General features: G+C 45.7%; 2 protein-coding genes and 1 long non-coding RNA gene across 7 annotated transcripts; 2 read left to right on the top strand and 1 right to left on the bottom strand.

Annotated features, from left to right (window-relative positions):
- Positions 1-37: 37 nt before the first annotated feature.
- On the top strand, positions 38-4,752 carry LOC119292369 (heat shock 70 kDa protein, mitochondrial-like). 2 transcript variants are annotated; one of them, XM_037571225.1, is made up of 7 exons: positions 38-131; positions 1,783-1,859; positions 1,960-2,038; positions 2,155-2,724; positions 2,857-3,477; positions 3,587-4,192; positions 4,257-4,752. In XM_037571225.1, the coding sequence occupies exons 1-7, from the start codon at positions 63-65 to the stop codon at positions 4,266-4,268; spliced, it is 2,034 nt and encodes a 677-aa protein (XP_037427122.1). In that variant the 5' UTR covers positions 38-62; the 3' UTR covers positions 4,269-4,752. The 2 variants fall into 2 exon arrangements, with proteins under 2 accessions (XP_037427122.1, XP_037427121.1); XM_037571224.1 differs by having other exon boundaries at positions 3,587-4,343.
- A 4,837-nt stretch (positions 4,753-9,589) lies between these two features.
- Positions 9,590-12,274, top strand: LOC119292367 (glycolipid transfer protein 2-like). 4 transcript variants are annotated; one of them, XM_037571222.1, is made up of 8 exons: positions 9,590-9,793; positions 9,927-9,982; positions 10,098-10,228; positions 10,339-10,391; positions 10,519-10,574; positions 10,731-10,861; positions 10,948-11,083; positions 11,317-12,274. In XM_037571222.1, the coding sequence occupies exons 1-8, from the start codon at positions 9,625-9,627 to the stop codon at positions 11,521-11,523; spliced, it is 939 nt and encodes a 312-aa protein (XP_037427119.1). In that variant the 5' UTR covers positions 9,590-9,624; the 3' UTR covers positions 11,524-12,274. The 4 variants fall into 4 exon arrangements, with proteins under 4 accessions (XP_037427119.1, XP_037427118.1, XP_037427117.1 ...); XM_037571221.1 differs by having other exon boundaries at positions 9,611-9,982; positions 11,317-11,460; positions 11,567-12,274; XM_037571220.1 differs by having other exon boundaries at positions 9,611-9,982.
- Positions 11,120-13,459, bottom strand: LOC119292368. The gene is made up of 2 exons (XR_005142953.1): positions 12,831-13,459; positions 11,120-11,598 (listed from the first exon to the last, which is right to left on the bottom strand). It is a non-coding gene; the product is annotated as an uncharacterized LOC119292368 (long non-coding RNA).
- Positions 13,460-18,607: the final 5,148 nt, after the last annotated feature.

Raw genomic sequence — 18,607 nt, 5'->3', positions numbered from 1 at the left:
CCCAAACCCTCCCCCAAATCCCCAAAACCCTAGAGAGAGAGAGAGAGAGAGAGAGAGAGAGCATGGCGGCCTCGATGATGCTGCTCCTCCGCGCCGCGCGCCGCCGCGACCTCGCCTCGCCGCTCGCCACCGTAAGCTCCCTTCCCTTCCCCTCTGTTTTTTTTTCCTCTCTCTTGTCGTGATGAGATGAGATGAGACGACGGTGATCGCCTCCTGCTCCTGGGTGTGCGGCGGAATACGGTGTCGTCCGTGCGGTCCGCTCCGTGATCCTTTCCTTTCCTGCGCCGATTTGCATGTCGAATCGAGGCTAATTTTGCATGTGTACGGACATGCCTCGAAGGTTTGCGAAATGCTTAGCTACTTCCCGATCTATCCATCTCATGTCACGTAGCAGCGCCACTGCAGCCTGCAGGGTTTCCATTTCGCCTACTAGTAGTACTACCATTACCATGCCTGCCTTTTTACCCCTCTCAAAAATTATTATAAAGTGTTATTACTCTGTCTCCTAGCTAGTAGAATCATGGCTCTGCTGTATATACATACATACTAGTGCCTGCCATCATGTCATGTGCCACCATATCTTGTTCTAACTATATAAGATTACCAGACGCATTACTAGTGGCTTGTGCAACAACTTTTCTCATGCCCATCAATGGTTGGTGTGCGCTGCGGTAATCAATTGGTACTGCTTACTGAATGAATGATGTGCATCTTTCTTCAGTTTGATTGTGAAATGTCCCCCTTTTTGTGGATACATACATCTGCCCCACTAATTAAGCCAACAGAATGTTTTACTTAGTGCTTCATAATATGTCAATAGTGTGACCCTGTCTTTACATTGTCTCCTGGTAGAATTATTATGCCTCTCTAGTACAACTCTGTGTTTACATTGTTCCAATTTCAAATGCCCATGGGTGCAAAGGGTGAACACACAACACACTAGTAGTAAGTGCACAACTCTGTCTACTTACCAATTGTTGTGGCATGCGCCTACAAGGATTTGTACTGGTTACTGAATGATATGTATCTCCCCCTTTTCTGTGCTTAGATATGCCCAGTAAGCTGCCAAAATGTTTTAGTGCTTAATATTGTCAATGATCTCACTTGCTGACTATTAATTGTTTACCTCACCCATGCTTAATATTTTTACTATTTTCAATGATGTGATTACCCCTCTGAAAAAAGCATGTCCTTTACTGGTATTGGCAAGCAGTGATTATATTTCTGTATGTATTGCTGTAGAGGTGACTGTGAATTTCTTCTTTGCATGCAAGTGTGAACTGTCATTCGTTAGTACTGAGATCATATGCCATGTTCTAGTTCAACCCTGGATCAGATGCCAAGTGTGGACTGCAGGTTTCTGTTTCGATGTCCTGTCTCCCAGCAGTATGCCTTGTTACCTCTCTGAAGAAAACATGTCCTTAACTGCTAGTGTCCTGGATTCCTATTCTTTCTGTATTGCTGTCTGTAGAGGTGACTGAATTTGTTCGGTACATGCAAGTATGGACTTCTAGGAATGATTGTGTGTACTATTATCATATACCATGTTTTGATTAGCAAACGATCGTTGACTTGGAACAATGTTTCATGCAAATGAGCGGGTCAATCAGGGGTTAGAGCATTGCATTTTCACTAATATGCATCTTTCTTCCGTTTGGAAACTGTTCCCCTTTGTTGTCTGTGCATATAATAGATCTGCCCACCAAGACACCAAAATGTTTTAGGCCTTAATTAATATTGTCAATGACGTGACTTCCTGATTATTGATTGTTTACATTTCAGCTGACCGCCAACGTCCAATCAACATATGCTGCTGCAAATGTGTGCTCCAGATGGGGTAGTTTTGCAAGAGCTTTCAGGTAACAACCTTCTTGTTTTGGTTTATACAGTATAAAACTTGGGGAGGATCGTTGCAGCGTGCATATCTAACTAACTCTTCTCTGTGCTTTTATTCCTCAGTGCAAAGCCAATTGGAAATGAGGTTATTGGAATTGATTTGGGAACGACCAATTCATGTGTCGCGGTTATGGAGGGAAAGGTATGTCGTGTGGCCTCAGCATACTATACTCTCTCTGCATGTACATGTTTTGTTCTCTGCTAGCTCCCCCATTCTAATTGGTCTGAGCAATTAAATCTCTCTCTAAATAAATGCAGAATGCAAAGGTGATTGAGAATTCGGAAGGCGCCAGGACTACACCGTCAGTTGTTGCCTTTTCTCAGAAAGGAGAGCTACTTGTGGGAACTCCAGCCAAGCGTCAAGCAGTGACCAACCCGCAGAACACCTTCTTTGGCACAAAGCGTATGATTGGGCGGCGCTTCGATGACCCGCAGACACAGAAGGAGATGAACATGGTACCATATAAGATCGTGAAGGCTCCGAATGGAGACGCTTGGGTTGAGACCACAGACGGCAAGCAGTACTCGCCGAGCCAGATTGGTGGGTTTGTGCTGACCAAGATGAAGGAGACAGCTGAAGCTTACCTTGGCAAGTCTATTTCCAAGGCTGTCATTACCGTTCCAGCTTACTTCAATGATGCTCAGAGGCAGGCCACCAAGGATGCTGGCCGTATTGCTGGACTTGATGTCCAAAGGATCATCAATGAACCAACTGCTGCTGCTCTGTCTTACGGAACAAACAACAAGGAGGGCCTGATTGCTGTATTTGACCTTGGAGGAGGGACCTTTGATGTCTCGATTCTAGAGATCTCCAATGGAGTGTTTGAGGTCAGTGTTTCAGTGTTTGTAACTTGCATCTTGCTAGTAGTAGTTTGCTTTAGTAAGGAAATTAATCAAGTTGTTTACACAGTGCTTCATTCCCATTCCTGATATGTTGTTGATTATGTTCTTGATTGACAGGTCAAAGCAACGAACGGCGACACTTTCCTGGGTGGAGAAGACTTTGACAATACTCTGTTGGAGTTCTTAGTGAGGGAGTACAAAAACACTGAAAATATTGATCTGTCAAAGGATAGGTTGGCTCTGCAGAGACTGCGTGAAGCAGCTGAGAAGGCGAAAATCGAACTCTCCTCGACTACCCAGACTGAAATCAATCTTCCCTTCATCACTGCTGATGCCGGTGGAGCAAAACATCTGAACATCACACTGACAAGATCAAAGTTCGAGTCTCTGGTGAACAGTCTGATTGAGAGGACCAGAGAGCCATGCAAGAGCTGCTTGAAGGATGCCGGCATAACCACCAAGGATGTTGATGAGGTCCTTCTCGTCGGTGGAATGACAAGGGTTCCAAAAGTGCAGGAGATAGTCTCTGAGATCTTCGGCAAGGCCCCTAGCAAAGGAGTCAACCCGGATGAAGCTGTGGCCATGGGTGCTGCTATCCAGGGTGGCATTCTCCGTGGAGATGTGAAGGAGCTTCTTCTCCTTGATGTTACCCCTCTGTCACTTGGTATCGAGACTCTTGGCGGCATCTTCACCAGACTGATTTCCAGGAACACTACAATCCCCACCAAGAAAAGCCAGGTTCGTAACCATGCTTGCTTGCTTGGCATGCCCATAATATTGTTTTGGCAGCATATAAGTACATTACTAAGAAGCAACAGTATAATGTGTGTGCTCTTAATTTGTGCAGGTGTTCTCAACCGCTGCTGACAACCAGACGCAAGTGGGCATCAAGGTGCTGCAAGGCGAGCGCGAGATGGCAACAGACAACAAGCTCCTGGGCGAGTTCGACCTGGTGGGCATCCCGCCGGCGCCGAGGGGCACGCCGCAGGTGGAGGTGACGTTCGACATCGACGCGAACGGCATCGTGACGGTGTCGGCCAAGGACAAGGCGACGGGCAAGGAGCAGCAGATCACCATCCGGTCGTCGGGCGGGCTGTCGGAGGCGGAGATCCAGAAGATGGTGCAGGAGGCGGAGGTGCACTCGCACAAGGACCAGGAGCGCAAGGCCCTGATCGACGTGCGGAACGCCGCGGACACCACCGTCTACAGCGTGGAGAAGAGCCTGGGCGAGTACCGGGACAAGGTCCCCGCAGAGGTGGTGTCGGAGATCGAGGCGGCCGTCGCGGAGCTCCGCGCCGAGATGGCCTCGGACGACGCCGAGAAGATCAAGGCCAAGATCGACGCGGCCAACAGGGCCGTGTCCAAGATCGGGCAGCACATGTCTGGCGGCGGTGAGCCGGGGTCGCAGGGTGGTGGTGGTGGTGGCGAGGCGCCGGAGGCGGAGTACGAGGAGGTGAAGAAGTGAGGTGCGTGACAGTCTCGACTGCGTCTTACTTACCCTCTGTTACGCATGAGAGGTGAAGAAGTGAGGTGCGTGACAGTCTCGACTGCGTCTTACTTACCCTCTGTTACGCATGAGAGGTGAAGAAGTGAGGTGCGTGACAGTCTCGACTGCGTCTTACTTACCCTCTGTTACGCATGAGAGGTGAAGAAGTGAGGTGCGTGACAGTCTCGACTGCGTCTTACTTACCCTCTGTTACGCATGAGAGGTGAAGAAGTGAGGTGCGTTAGTTTTTGTGGTGCTCTGCTGAAGGTGGTAGGGTAGTAGGATTACGTGTGCTGTATGATATAAGTTTGCTGTGTGTTTTGTAAGCTGGTAGACCGGCGAGGACGCAATGTTACCCGTGACCATGAGAGATGAGATGACAAAATCTTAATCTTGTGGTTGATTGATGCTTGTTGAATGTGAAGCAGCAGCAGCTGTGTCCCGTTCGGTGTCTTGTCAGTCAGGTTGATTGGGTGGTGAGCACAAAGAATACCTTAGATGTGCTGCTCATGGACTAAAAATTCCAACTTGTCAAAGACCTCAAAAGTAGGCAAGCCCACTAGACGTCTTATCTCTCCAGTTTGCTAGAGCAAATGTATTACTTGTGGTTCAAACAGATGTAGGATCTAGCATTAATTATATTGAGCTTAGCTACCATTTCCCGGACTGACCGTACCGGTGATTGCATGCCGGATTCCTCTAGAACAAAGTATTCTGATCGTACCGGTGATTACCTGCCGGATTCCTCTAGAACAAAGTTGTTAATACAAATCATCAATGATAATGCTACTGTAGCAAATTATCTATCAGCTGGGTTGGGTTGGGTTGACGGATGATGACATGATGAGTGTCTTATCCAACTAGATGATGACACTATGATGTTCATACCCATTAATAACTAAACTAAAGCACAAGGCTTATCCAACCAGCTTCTGCATATTTTACACGACTGTACATTCCGGAAAGAGATATCTTCATCCAGTTGCTGATGGGGAACTGCCAGGATCCCGAGGATTTCGGGGAAGATGTCATCATCTTGCTCTCATTTGTACAGCCTCTGCTAGAGGAGACGAATGCCATTTCGGTCGGTGTTCCCCATTATCAACCCCTACAACTTCTTAATGACCATTTTGGGGAAGGCGTGTGTTTGCTGATGCAGCTCATGGTGGTTAATTTACAGGTTAAGCACCGGCTCGACAGGCTGAAATCCACCTGATGACTCTACTTATCTACCACTGTACCGTATATAATAAGCTACTTAACCTACCTTGCCTTGTAAAATGGAAGTTAACGATTTATTTTTGGCGGTGGGTTCTAGACTCCTTTTTGTTTAACAAATGTCGGCGCTGTATTTGTTGCTGTACGTGTGTAGTTTAGTGGCCGGTTGGACTCGTATCATCAGAGACCTTTAATAACTGAAACACAATGCATCTTTTGTTGATTTCTTCCCCCCTCACTCACTGTATTTTTGTTGGTTAGTGGCAACACCGTTCATGCTTTCGCAAAAGCAATCACCGAGAATCTTCTTCTCGTCTCTTGTTGCTAACTGCATGATACTTCACCTAATCTCTTGAGATGTGGCCGAGGATGACAATGGCTCTAATCTTCGATTTAAAGCTACTTGCACTCTCATGGCAATAAAACCAAAGATGTTTGCATTGTTGTGTCACCGGTCAGCACAAAGCTAGCTATGCGCAAATATATTTGTTCTAGTTATTGTATACTCAAACTAATGATAAGAGCGATGATAGTATATATGTTAGCATGTTATAATCTCTACTTAATCCATTGTGCAACTTATTTTTTGTTACCGAAAGAGAAAAAAATAGAAAAGCAACGACTTAGATTAAACTAAAAGAAGGAGAAAGCAACTAATGCGAAATACAGAAACCAAAGAAAATATGATTTTCACCTAATCTCCTGACACGAGGATGACAATGACAATGACGCCGACCTAAGGGCATCTCTAGCCGATCCCTTACAATTTAAGTCCTTGTGTGCGCCCAACCTCCTTATACTCATCTTCTTATAATTTGAGGAGTTAAAAGTTGGCCGGACCTTACCAAACCCTTAAATTTAACTCCCTATAGATTATATTTGGTTCACACATTTCGCCAAGCACCTACTCCCTCCGTTCTAAAATAGATAACTCAACTTTGTATAAAGTTAGTACAAAGTTGAATCATGTATTTTGAAACGGAGGGAGTACAATGCAGCACTCAACGGACACACAACCTACAATTTAGCCGGCCGCACACAACGCACATACACGCTCGTGAACTGAATGGATTGGGAAACCACTCCCCGCGTGAACTGCAAGCCGTGGAGCTGCACGCGTGCGAACCACCTATTTTTTTTTTGCACGCAGCTCAACCCGCTTGAGCAGAAACAGAATCTACGGTCCGATTAGAACACTATATTTCTACTTAATCTATTTTTAGAATTTATATCCCAACAAAAACCATTGTTCGAGTTTGATATATCAGCGTGATTGTCAATATCTGTGTTAGCTAACCTGATCGCATGAAATCAGGTTTATGAGCGCCACGCCGTTACATCTTCTATAACCAACAATTGTATGACCATACTAGTAGAGTACTAATGTAACGTCGTGGCGCTCATTAACAAGTACAACTCATCTATGGCAACTTCATTAATAGAGGACCAATATTTGTTTATGGAGGGAATACAACTCATCCATGACAACTTCATCAAAGAATTTGTGAGGTTTGTGTCCCTCTCCTACGTCTAGCCAACTTTCGGGTTATTGTCTAGCTCTCCTCGGTGCTAGGATCAATAATTTTTGGATCGCTACTTCTAAATGCACCAGAGCTTTAACAAGATTGCTCCAGTAATGTGATACTGTGTCATATGTTGCTGTCATTGATAGGTTCTTTCCGTGACGGCTGACCAGGATGGCAGTAGTGAATTGCCGGAACTCTCTAGAACAATGTTAATAAGGTCCAGCTATATAATATATGGTTTGGTACTGATCGTCAAATGGGTTTGGAAGGTGCACGGGTGAGTGTCATCAATGATTATTATAACGAATTATCAGTTGAGTTGATTGATCATGACATGATTATTTTCTTTTACAACTAGATAATGACATGGTGACCTATATACACATTCCTAAACTAGTGAATACCAGTTTGTAACCCGTATTTTTGATACCTTTTAAAGCTAATTACCCAATTAATAGCTTTTCATATGGATTACCCTAGCGAAAGTTTTGTTGGTTTTTATACCCCCTTAAAGTACTTTAGGTCGAAGATAACTCCTACTTACAGGATTGATGGAGTTATGCCAAGTATATGTTGCATCACCCGAAAGGAAATGCGTTGAAGAAGAATGAGGTGGAAGCAAAGAACAAAGGGATGCATGACATGACGAAGGAACTCATCAATGTGAAGTGGTGCGTACACACACTAGATGGCTGTGATAAAAGAAACCATTTACTCCCCCTCTCTCAGTTTACAGGGCATGCACATACCCCTAGGTCGTCAATTTGACCAACCTAATACAAGCCATATATTACAAAAAAAATACCAATACAAACTTCAGATTTTCTATTTTCAAACGGTGTAATTTTTGTGTTATATAGTTTATATTAGGGTGATAAAATTGGCAACCTAGATATACGTGCAGGACTTGTAAACTGAGATGGAGGGAGTACCGTTAAGCCATTTGACCTATTCAAGCGCAGGAGGAAAAGCCGGGAGGAAAATCGCAACATGATAAGCCACCTGTAATTAACGATTGAGACCCACCTGGTAGATCATTAAATGGTGTAAAAAAGAGCAAAACTTTCTCTAAACTGAAAAACTATTGAATGGAGTACTTTGCATAAAAAAAATTCCGAGTAAAGAAAACATGACTCGGGTAATTTCTCTGATAAGATACCAATCTTATTCGTCTACTTAGTGAGGACATCATGTCACCCGTTATTGACATCAGTTTTTGGCAAGGCAAGATGGCCTCAAATGAAAAAGTGTCCGGTACGAAAAAGTTTTATATCGTCTTTGATGTTTGGGTCATCATCATCCGATCACATCTCGAGGACCAAAATTGTGCTCGAAGTACTAAGATTTTGTATTCCGAGTACTATTCGGCTGATTATGCCTCCAATATGCCCTGATATGAAAAAGTGTTCTACAAGGATTGTCTTTGTTTCGTCGAGCCGATTAATTTTAATATGTGATTTATCTCAATCCGAGGTTGTACACAAAAGTTAGAGCCAACGCAGCGCTGTCCGAGTATGAGTAAAAAGTGGCCCGCGGCACCAGACACCCATATGACCAATGTCTGATAGGTAGCGCGAGTTGTTGCATGATTTGACCGAGCGATTTAGCCCTCAATATGGCCTCGAATCGAAAAACGTTCATCACAAAAATTGTTCGTCTTGTCAAAATGGATAAAGTTGCTTTTGGGCGTGTCTCCACCCGAGGTCGTATTTAGCCTGTGGAACCCCAAAACCAAAGTGTTATCTTAGACATACCGAAATCCGAGTTCAGTTAATTTTGGAAAGATTTGGAGTCCTTTTCTTATATAGAAAGTCTATACACCTCATAAATTGATGAGAGGTGATGGCCAATTGAACAACATAGAATCGACAAACACATCTACCACTTTTTTCTTTTGCCCAGTTCTTCTTTTTCTCATTTTTCGTTCATTCTTTGTTGCAGGGCGGTGATCCATGAGGACCTAGGGGCGATCAGGTCGACCTTGGGCAGTCCATAGCCGCCGCACGCCACGACAGGGTCTCACCAGGACGTTTGGGTTTTGGGTCTACAAAAGCGTCCGCTGGATTGTTTGCGTACCGCGCTTCCGGCCGGGTATCCTTCGGCACGAGCTGCGGTGCATCACCCACGGTGTCAACGGTACACGTTGACGTTTTCATGTGCGAACACTCGTGAGAGATGATTGACGAGGAGAAACCAAAGGTTTCCATCTCAAAGTAATATTTTTCGCACATGCACCTTTCACCCCGAAATAAGGCCAGCTGGTTAACCGTTAACTAAAATAGAGCTATAATTAATTGCCAACGTTCTTTTTTTCCGGGGAGCCAATGGTTTAACAACACTACAACAAGTACAAGGCCAGCTGGTTAACCGTTAAACAAGTACATCAACCGAATCAAATCATCCATTTCCAAGCTAGGCGACAGAGCCACCACCTCATATTTTACTCCTAATAATACACCATTTGCTGCTCTGACCTCCCATAGAGGATAGCTCCAAGTCATAACAATTATTACATTACAAAAATAGCATCGAGAAGTTGACCCCCATCATTTGTCCCAAGAAATGGCAGCAGATGAGGCTGAATCTGTGTGTATATAACTAGGGGACTAATGGAGCCAGATGTCAAGCTAAGGTAGTACGTAGTAGCTAGGAGAGATGGAAAGGGAGAAGATGGAGAGGGGCAAGTCTGAGCTGAGGATGGCCATCGAGGACCTCTCCTTGCCCAGCTCAGGAGATGGTGAATATCAGGAGCAGCAGGGGAAAATTAGGAGGTCATCCACCATGGATCTCCTTTGTGTCTCCAACCAGCTTCTCCGTGTCCTTGGTTAGTTACTTGAACGAAACTGAAACTGAAAACTGTGAGGATCGAACTTCGATGTCTTTAGAGCTACTCTGTTTTAACCTTGGTTTACCATCTCTTCTTCTTTCACTGTATGCTTTGTTTTTCGCCGTCAAAGATGCGATTGGGCCAACGCTTCTAGTCCTCAGGCAAGACATTCAGCAAAATGTTCAGGTAATATTGCGACTCTGCATTGCACTTGTTCACATAACTAAGCGACTGATCGAGCATATCGACTCTGCGTTTTAATTGAGTGAAGCGATCACAGTTATCTATCTTCCTTATGCAGAGATTACAGGATCTCCATGCAAGAGACTCTTCACAATACGTGAGCTTGACGGCGATCGTGATGGAAGAAGTGGAGGAAGGGAACTCAAAGAAGACCAACAGTTGTAGCAGGGCAATTATCTGGCTGGCTAGGTAACTTAACTGTACATGGACATGGCTGATCTATGCAAAAGAATAATGGTAAAGAAACACTCAAACCCACCGCCGCACACCACTATTTGACCGTGGGGATCCCGTTCCAGGCCGCAACGCGTCCAGTCCAGAGAACCCGCATTGGAAGAGAAGATGAGCTGCGGTCTCTGGCTCCCTCTTGCAAAGTTGACACAAGTTGCATCTAGTTTACCGTTTGCACTTCTTTCACTATGAATATATTTGTAGATTCAAGGTCGAGCTAACAAATGCTTTTTTTTTTGCCGTCAAAGATGCGATTGGGCCGACGCTGCTAGTCCTCACGCAAGACATTGAGCAAAATGTTCAGGTGATTGCTCTTTTTCTACATAATCATTACTCCCATGTTGCCTTGCACTCTGCATTGCATTTGTTCACATAACTAAGCGACTGGGCATACTGACTTGATTGTGCTAATTGCAGTGAAGTGATTACAGTTACATAATAAGCGAGTTTCCCTTTGCAGAGATTACAAGATCTCCATGCAAGAGACTCTTTGAAATATGCGAGCTTGACGGCGATGGTAACAAAGGAAGTGGTGGAAGGGACCTCAAAGAAGACCAATAGTTGCGCCAGGGCAATTATCTGGCTGGCCAGGTAACATATGTTGTTTTATACCATATGTGTCAATTCTGTTTCAAAACCTTAGTTTTTATGTTTCGCCAAAAATGCGTTGGGTTTAGGTCGGTGAATTTCTCGATACATTTGCTGGAGGGATTAGTGAAGAACTCAGAGTCAAGCCTGCAAGAGATGGTGGAAGAAGCATACAAGAGCACCCTCAAGCCGTTCCATGGATGGATCTCATCAGCTGCTTACAAGGTATGACCACTTTACTTTGATCAGCTGACATACTGCTGTTCATCATCACGACTTTTAGTTTTACACGACTGCACAAGCTAGCAATTTTCAGGAGATTGTTCACCTGATAAATCTAGTTCATTACTTTTGATAAATGGCAATACATTAGTAATATCAAGCTGTTATTGCAGCCATTAGCTGGTTTGAGTTGTGTCCACTGAACTAATGTCGCGAGCATAGTTGCAAACTTTCAGGTAGCATTGTGTCTTATTCCGGAAAGAGACATCTTCATTCAGTTGCTGATGGGGAGCTGCCAGGATCCTGGGTATTTTGGTGAAGATGTCATGGTCTTGGTCTCCATTGCACAACCTCTGCTAGAGGAGATAAATGCCATTTTGGTCGGTGTTCCCGATTATGCACATGCACATATTCTTAATGAAACAGTCACCGCATTGCACTGAAGATATGTGTTTCCTGATGCAGTTCATGATTGTTAATATATAGGTAAAGCACCAGCTGGAAAGGCTAAAATCCACCTGAAACACAAGGATGAACAGTCACCTGATGAATCCGCGCATCTACCACTGTATTGCATAACCTAACGGTTAACATTTGACAAAGCATAGGCTTTCATACACCCCCTTATCTAGCCATTCATTTCCGCATCAAGATTTGTGCGAGCACTTTTGTCTTTTTTGTTTCTTCCAAATAAAACAATATATGAACTATAAACTTTGGAGGACAACAAAACATTCTAACCAGAATGTTAGAAAAAACTTTCAGATTTTTTCGTGAAACATATATACTAAAACTAATATTTTTTACCCCCCCCTCCCAAAAAAAAAATCTCATTTTGTATATTTATGTCGTACCAAAAAATCTGAAAGTTTTTTCCCACATTGTAGTTAGAATGTTTTGTTGTCCTGGAAAGTTTGAAGTTCATATATTGTTTCATTTTGAAGAAACAAAAAAGAGAAATATGCATGTAACAAGTTAGTTGTGTAGCACGGATCTCAAAGCAAGATTGTAGGGTATGGATAGGAGGTGTCCAGTAGCCTGAGCTTTTATAAATCCACATTCCTAAGCTAACTAACCTGCCTTGCCTTGTAAAAATGAAAAATAAGGACTTGAAATGCAGGGCTTGTGCGCTTTTCTGCAGCGATCTCCTGTTTTAGAGAAGTTGACAGATCTTTAAGCACGGTATTTACGTTTGATCCACATTCCCCAGTTTGATTTATATAATCGTTCGCACACATCTTTTTTGTTTTCCACGCATACTGAAAGAAATGTATACTAGTACATGTTTTTTCTTAAGATTTATGAACTTGTGTGGATGAGAAGCGAAAAGGTGACAGACGTTCATGCTTCCGCAAAAAGCGATCACCGAGAATCTTCTTCTTCGTCACTTATAATTGATATATAAGGTGTAACATATTTGTTGTGTTCTTCTTGCTGGCTGCAAGATACAGAAACAAAGCAAATCTTGATTCTTCACCTAATCTCTTGAGATGAGGCTGAGGATGACAACCAAAGATGTTTGCGTTGTCGTGTCGCCGGTCAGCAGAAAGCTAGCTACGCGCAAAGTTACTACTTTTTTTTAGTTATCGTATACTCAAGCTGGTGATGATATATGCAAGCGCATCATAATCTCTACTTGATTCATTGTGCAACTTGCTAGTTTGTTACCGGAAGAGAACAGTAAACTAGAAAAGCAACGTCGAGAAAACTCGAGCAATATTTCAGCTGGCAAGTGTTGTAGAGAAATTACCTTACCTTTTGGAGCAATATTTCAACATGAGGGAGGGCTATGAATATGCATGCTTCAAGCAAAACAAAATCGACAAGTATCGGTGGCCTTCTAGCTACATGCATGCATGTGCCATTTCGGTAGTTCGTGCTACTTGGTGAGCTGCTACAATAAACCATATGTACCAGTATGCAGTGTACTTATGCCATAGGATGGCCCGTTCCCAGACGTACCTACACGATCATCATCATCCAAGGAAACTCCGGTACGTACGTACGTCGGGACCAGCAGATATTGCCATGCCCAGTTTCTAGTGACATGGTGGCAATTGTATGCATGGTTCCCACACGATGGAGTTTTCCTGGATGGCGATAATGTATGTATGCAAGTAGGCCTAGGAGAGGAGCAGCCAGCCATCATGTGGCATAGTAGACCACATACTAGGGTTGGGGCTTACTGTGACAGGCCACCAAGCGGGAACTGCCGACTTGGCGCACAGATCGATCTCACCATGGAGCCACAAGCCGGCATGGGCGGGCAGCCAGGCACATCACCTGCGCCCCAGGCCACCGCGGAGAAAGAGCAGCATTTATAGCTTGGCTCTGCCGGTGTAGGATTGTATGACTGTCTGGATGTGATGTACCTGAGCTGATGGAGAGGAGAAACCCATATATATAGCATGCACCTGAACTGAACTTCCATGGGATTTGATTCTGTTAGACGTCTCTCCCTCCCTCTCTCTGGCTCTGGCTCGCTGCTTGTGTGTGCGCCGTTAGCCATCACTCTCTCTCTCTCTCTCTCTCTCTCTCTCTCTCTCTCTCTCTCTCTCTCTCTCTCTCTCTCTCAACCAACTTGATGGAATTTGATTCTGCCGTTAGCTGTTACAATCTTGAGCCCAGAAACAGCAAAGCGAGGACGCCCCTGCACCTGCATGCGTGGGATGCATGTGCAGTCTATACAGACATGAAAGCATGGGTGGTACTGCTTGTACCCAAGTTGAGTTTGCATGCGTACCAGCTAAACATTTGCAATTCAACCGACTGCCCGGTCTAGTAAAAACTGACTCCCAACAGAATGATGGGAGGATTTAGAATTTGCTAGGCTGAAAATCCCAGCAGAATGTGATCCTAGCGTCCTTACTTTCTCTTGTTTTGTTGGTGAGAAGGACTGTACTAGTGATGACAACAACTAACAACATAGGCGCAGGTACGGTACGGTTAATGATTCTTGTGTTTCTTCTAATTATTTGTACTTCGTTATTCTTCAGTTATGTTCATCGATTCCAATGCGATGTGTTCTTCTAGGAAGTAGAGTATGGGATCAGAGGACAAGCAGGATTGGAATAATGGGGTGATTCTGTTGCTAGCGTCCAGAGTGAGTAGTAACTTCATTTTGAGTTGTTGTTCGTTGTTGTCAGCTTCTATATATGGTTTTGGTAGGCTGTAGCCCTTCATCGGCTTTGCGCATGTCTTGGATGTTCATTTTGGGAGGTATGCACAACACTCGCGGCATAGGCGGCCGTGGAGAGCAGAGAGATTTGTCAGCACGGGAGACACGACGATGTGGGACTGATTGTTTGGCTCTCTGATCGGTGACACGGACGAATATATATATATATATATATATATATATATATATATATATATATATAGCACCTCAAGTTGGATGATGCTTTTCTATCTCTCACCCTCATGAAATTTGATGCTATTAGAAGTCGCTTTCTCTCTCGCACCTTGATGAAATCCGATATTGTTAGTCATCGCTTTCTCCCTCTCCGGGCTGTTAGCTGTTGCCATCCTCGGCACAGCAGGAGGATTCGCCGAGGATTGCAACAGCTAACTGCCCGGAGAGGGAGAAAGCTACAGCTAACAACATCGGATGTCATCAAGGTTTGGGAGTCAAAGAGACGGCTAACAACATCACATTTCATGAGGGTGAGAGAGAGAAAACGATATCCATTTCTTCAGCATCTGGGACTGAGAGATGGCGCTTGGTGTAGTAATAACTAATATCCTGGAGAGGAGAGGAGAGGAGCAAGAGAAAGAGCAGTAGCATATATAGGAGGAGACATGGCGCTGTACGTAGGTGGGTGTCTCTGATTGATGGCGCGTAGAGAAAGAGCAGCAGCATATAGTATATAGCATGCATGCACATGAACTTCCATGGAATTTGATTCTGTTATACGATTGCTAGCTAGCTGCATCTCTCTGCCTGTGTGTGCGCCGTTAGCCGTCCCTCTCCATCTCTCTCTCTCTCTCTCTCTCTCTCTCTCTCTCTCGCCTTGGAATTTGATTCTGCCGTTAGCTGTTGCAATCTTGGGCCCGGAAGCAGCATCAAGGACGCCCATGCACCTGCATGCATACGTGGGATGCATGTGCAGTTAATGAATGTGTGGTAGTACTTTGTTTTACCCGACCAATTGAGCTTTGTATGCGTAGTATACATTTGCAATTCAATCGACTCATCTAATAAAAAACCGACTGGTAAGATAGCAACCAATTTCTCCACACTTCCTATTCAATTTGCACTAGCCTTTTAACTACAGTTTAAGAATATGTCACAGAAATATGTAGAGCACCCTTGCACCGCGCACATTCACCCACACCCATCAATCCTGTTCCACTCCTCTGTCGATGATGCCCGTATCGTCCCCATTTCCAGTGAGGTCCTAACTAGCCCTCGCTGCGGACAACACTGCCTCCTCCTCGGTGCATGAGTAATCAATTCATCCAAGAAACAATTTCACATAAGTGATGTTTAGCAAATTCTGTAAAAAACTAATACCTATCCCTCTTTGATATTCTTTTCCCCCAACAACAAAAATTAAAACAGTTAAAATAAACAAGAAAAATAGTTAAAAACACTTATTTTCTCGTCAGATGATATTTTTCACCTTGGAACCCTTATTAAGGTTCAATGTGCGTGTGTGTCTGTGTGTTATGCCTCTGCTAAAGGAGATCAATGCCATTTTGTTCAATGTTCCCCATTATTCACACATATTGAAAGAAATGTACCAATACTTTTGTTAAGAGAAGCTAAAACATGACAACACCGCCTGTGCTTTCGCAAAAGCGATCTCTGATAATCTTCTTTGTCTCTTGTAATTGATATATTAGCTGCTGGGCAGCGATTAAGGATCGTAAACGGTGGTGGTCGTGAGCTCTCTGGACTCAGGCCATGAGGCCCATTCGGAAGCCCAAGCCACGTCCGCGATCGATTCTACGTCCTTGCATGCGGTGTCGGTGCCTGAGTCATCTCTTAGTGTTGTTGCGGCTAGGGTTTTTCGGCCACAGAGCTTTCCTTCGCTTGGGGCTGGGAGAGCCGTCAGAATCTCCGTGGACGCCGGTGTGATGGCTGGCCGTGGAGGATCGCTGCATGCCAGGCAAGGGCCGCCGCCCGCTGCTGGGTCCGACCGTGGTGCGCTGCCTCCTGCGAGGCAGGGGCCGCCGCTTACCGCTTCGGGTCCGCAATGTTAGGATAATCATGACTTTGTTGCATGGATAAGCTAGCTACATGCGTGCCTGAGTTGGTTAGTCTATCCATGGCGTGAGTTAGCTGGTTAAGTTGTTAGCTACGTGCATGCATCGCATGGATATGGGTGCATGTGGTTGAGATATTCTAGGAGGTGAGCGTCCGTGTGTGTGCATGGATAGAGTTTGTTAGACTCCAGACTCCAGGGTAATTAGCTATGTGTGCGTTCAGGCTATGGGGTGGCCGGTGCTTCTGGCTATTTAAGCCATGTAATCCAGTCCATTGTTGTACGGTATGGTGCCGAGCGAGTTTGGACTCGAAAGAAAAAAAGAACCGCCGTTCGTCGGCGTGGCGCCGTTCGTGCGGCGGGGCGTTTGTCGCCGGAAAATCTAGTGTCTCTCTCTTACTTCCACCTCCGTATGTCCGACTGTGTGTGAGAGAGAGATTCGTTCGGCGTTCGTGTCGTCGGAGGCTACTCGGCGTTCGTCGCCGGACCGGGTATGTCCCAACACGCAAGCTGCGGGACCTCCAACGTTGGCTGCTAACTGTCGGCCAAACGCGCGGCAGCCGGAGGAGCCGGCTCAGCCGGCGGCGGCAAAAGCTCAAGCCGTGGGCAGAGGCCATGGTGCAAACCCGGGATGGGATGGCCAAGGCGGCTATGGCAGAGAGAGGCAACGATATAACCGGTACAGTCAGTGGGGCGATGATGGCTACGACGTGTATGGCGAGGGATAGCACCGTAGATCATCTTCTGGGGGCGACCGTGGATACAACTGGCACAATGGCGGTGGCCCAGGACGTGGCTTCCAGGGTCCGCCCGACAATTTTGTGGAAGGGGTCGCCGGCCCTAATGACCGTTTCCGAGGTGGACATCGCCGTGGCCGGAGAGGAGGTGCGAGGCGCCCACCTCCACCGCTTCCACCTCCATCACCACCACCACCACCGACTGTTGACGCGACACATGCGCCCTAGGTGGCGGTGGTGGATACCATAGCAACGGCGGCAGCGGTTGTACCTGATTTGCCGGCAGTGGCTGTAGACACAGTCAGAGCCTTGGCAGCGGTGACTATTCTAGCGGCCACTGGAGCTACTAAGTCAGGTGATGGTGGGGCGGACAAACCTTCGAACAAAGCGGATGGTGAAATGCTTTCGAAGTGGGTCATTAAGAAGAAGAAACTGCCTTGCCATAGGTGTGGTGAGCCCGGACACTTTGTTGCAGAGTGTACTAATGAACTTTGAGACTACTGCCTCAGATTGCAGCATGTGTCCGGTGACTGCCCACTCCTTTTCGGTCCTAAGCCAGGGGTGAATATTTTTGGAGTGTGCTGCAGAGAATTGATGTTTTTTGAGTCACCGGATGTGGCTCCTCTAACCCAGGTGGTGGAAAGTTCTTTCCCAGCAGTGGTTAAGGTTACCAATGGGTATATGACAGAGGCTCAGATTGTGAGGCAGTTGCGAGAGCTGGTACCGGGCAATTTTCAGTGGCATCTTGACAAGTTGGAGAACCAGACTTACAAGATGGATTTCCCCACTAAAGAGGATCAATTGCATATTCTCAAGTGGGGTATGTGCAGAGTTCCGAGTACCAACATTATCATGGCATTCGATGAGTGGAAGCAGCAACAACCAGAGGGTACACCTTTAGAGAAGGTATGGGTATGGTTCTATGGCGCACCACCCAAACCGATTAAGCACTTTCTGGTAGCCTGGAGTTGGGGACCTTTGATTGGCAAGACGGAACAGGTTGACATGCCTTTCACTCGTGCACAAGGAGCTGCAAGGTTACTTGTCAGTGTAGTTAGCATTGAGCTTGTGCCGGATGTAGTCAAGTGGACACATGCCGGAGTCACATACATCCTAGAGATCGGGATTGAGGACACACTGATTCCTCAGGAGAGGGATGAACATTAGGATATGGACACAACTGAGGGAGACGGAGCACCCGGGAATCAAGATAAGGGGCCCAAGAATACGCCACGAGAGTCGGCTAAGGGGCCGAATTCACAACTGGATAAGATGGATATATCTACCAAGGAGGCACCACCATCCACAACTCCGGTGAACACACTTCGGTTTGGTACTTTTGGAGCGAGGTCAGTGCCTAGTCGGTTATGGAGCAACCGAGTAGAGGCGGATGATCCGGCGGAACTTGAGTTACCATCGGTGATAGTCCCTGACTGTTGAGTCACCGACGATTCTCTCTTCTCAGCGGGTGGACTCCGGGCTGACGGTCACGCCGAGAGAGGTGATGGTTATCCCAAAGCTGGCCGCATAGGAGGCACGAGACACACTTTCTGACGCTGGCCTGGTCACGATGGGGACGAGTG

This window comes from Triticum dicoccoides, chromosome 4B, assembly GCF_002162155.2.
Source record: "Triticum dicoccoides isolate Atlit2015 ecotype Zavitan chromosome 4B, WEW_v2.0, whole genome shotgun sequence".
NCBI lineage: Eukaryota > Viridiplantae > Streptophyta > Magnoliopsida > Poales > Poaceae > Triticum > Triticum dicoccoides.
The sequence above is the reverse complement of the archived record's forward strand: the minus strand, read 5'-3'. Positions and strand labels throughout refer to the sequence as shown.

Bases quoted from the DNA above. Each gene is read 5' to 3' on its own strand.
- LOC119292367 (XM_037571220.1), top strand. From the start codon at position 9,704: ATGGTGAATATCAGGAGCAGCAGGGGAAAATTAGGAGGTCATCCACCA. The intron at 10,229-10,338 runs GTAACTTAACTG...ATCCCGTTCCAG, and splicing joins GCAATTATCTGGCTGGCTAG to GCCGCAACGCGTCCAGTCCA. The intron at 10,575-10,730 runs GTGATTGCTCTT...TTCCCTTTGCAG, and splicing joins ACATTGAGCAAAATGTTCAG to AGATTACAAGATCTCCATGC.
- LOC119292369 (XM_037571225.1), top strand. From the start codon at position 63: ATGGCGGCCTCGATGATGCTGCTCCTCCGCGCCGCGCGCCGCCGCGAC. The intron at 1,860-1,959 runs GTAACAACCTTC...TTTATTCCTCAG, and splicing joins AGTTTTGCAAGAGCTTTCAG to TGCAAAGCCAATTGGAAATG. The intron at 2,725-2,856 runs GTCAGTGTTTCA...CTTGATTGACAG, and splicing joins TCTCCAATGGAGTGTTTGAG to GTCAAAGCAACGAACGGCGA.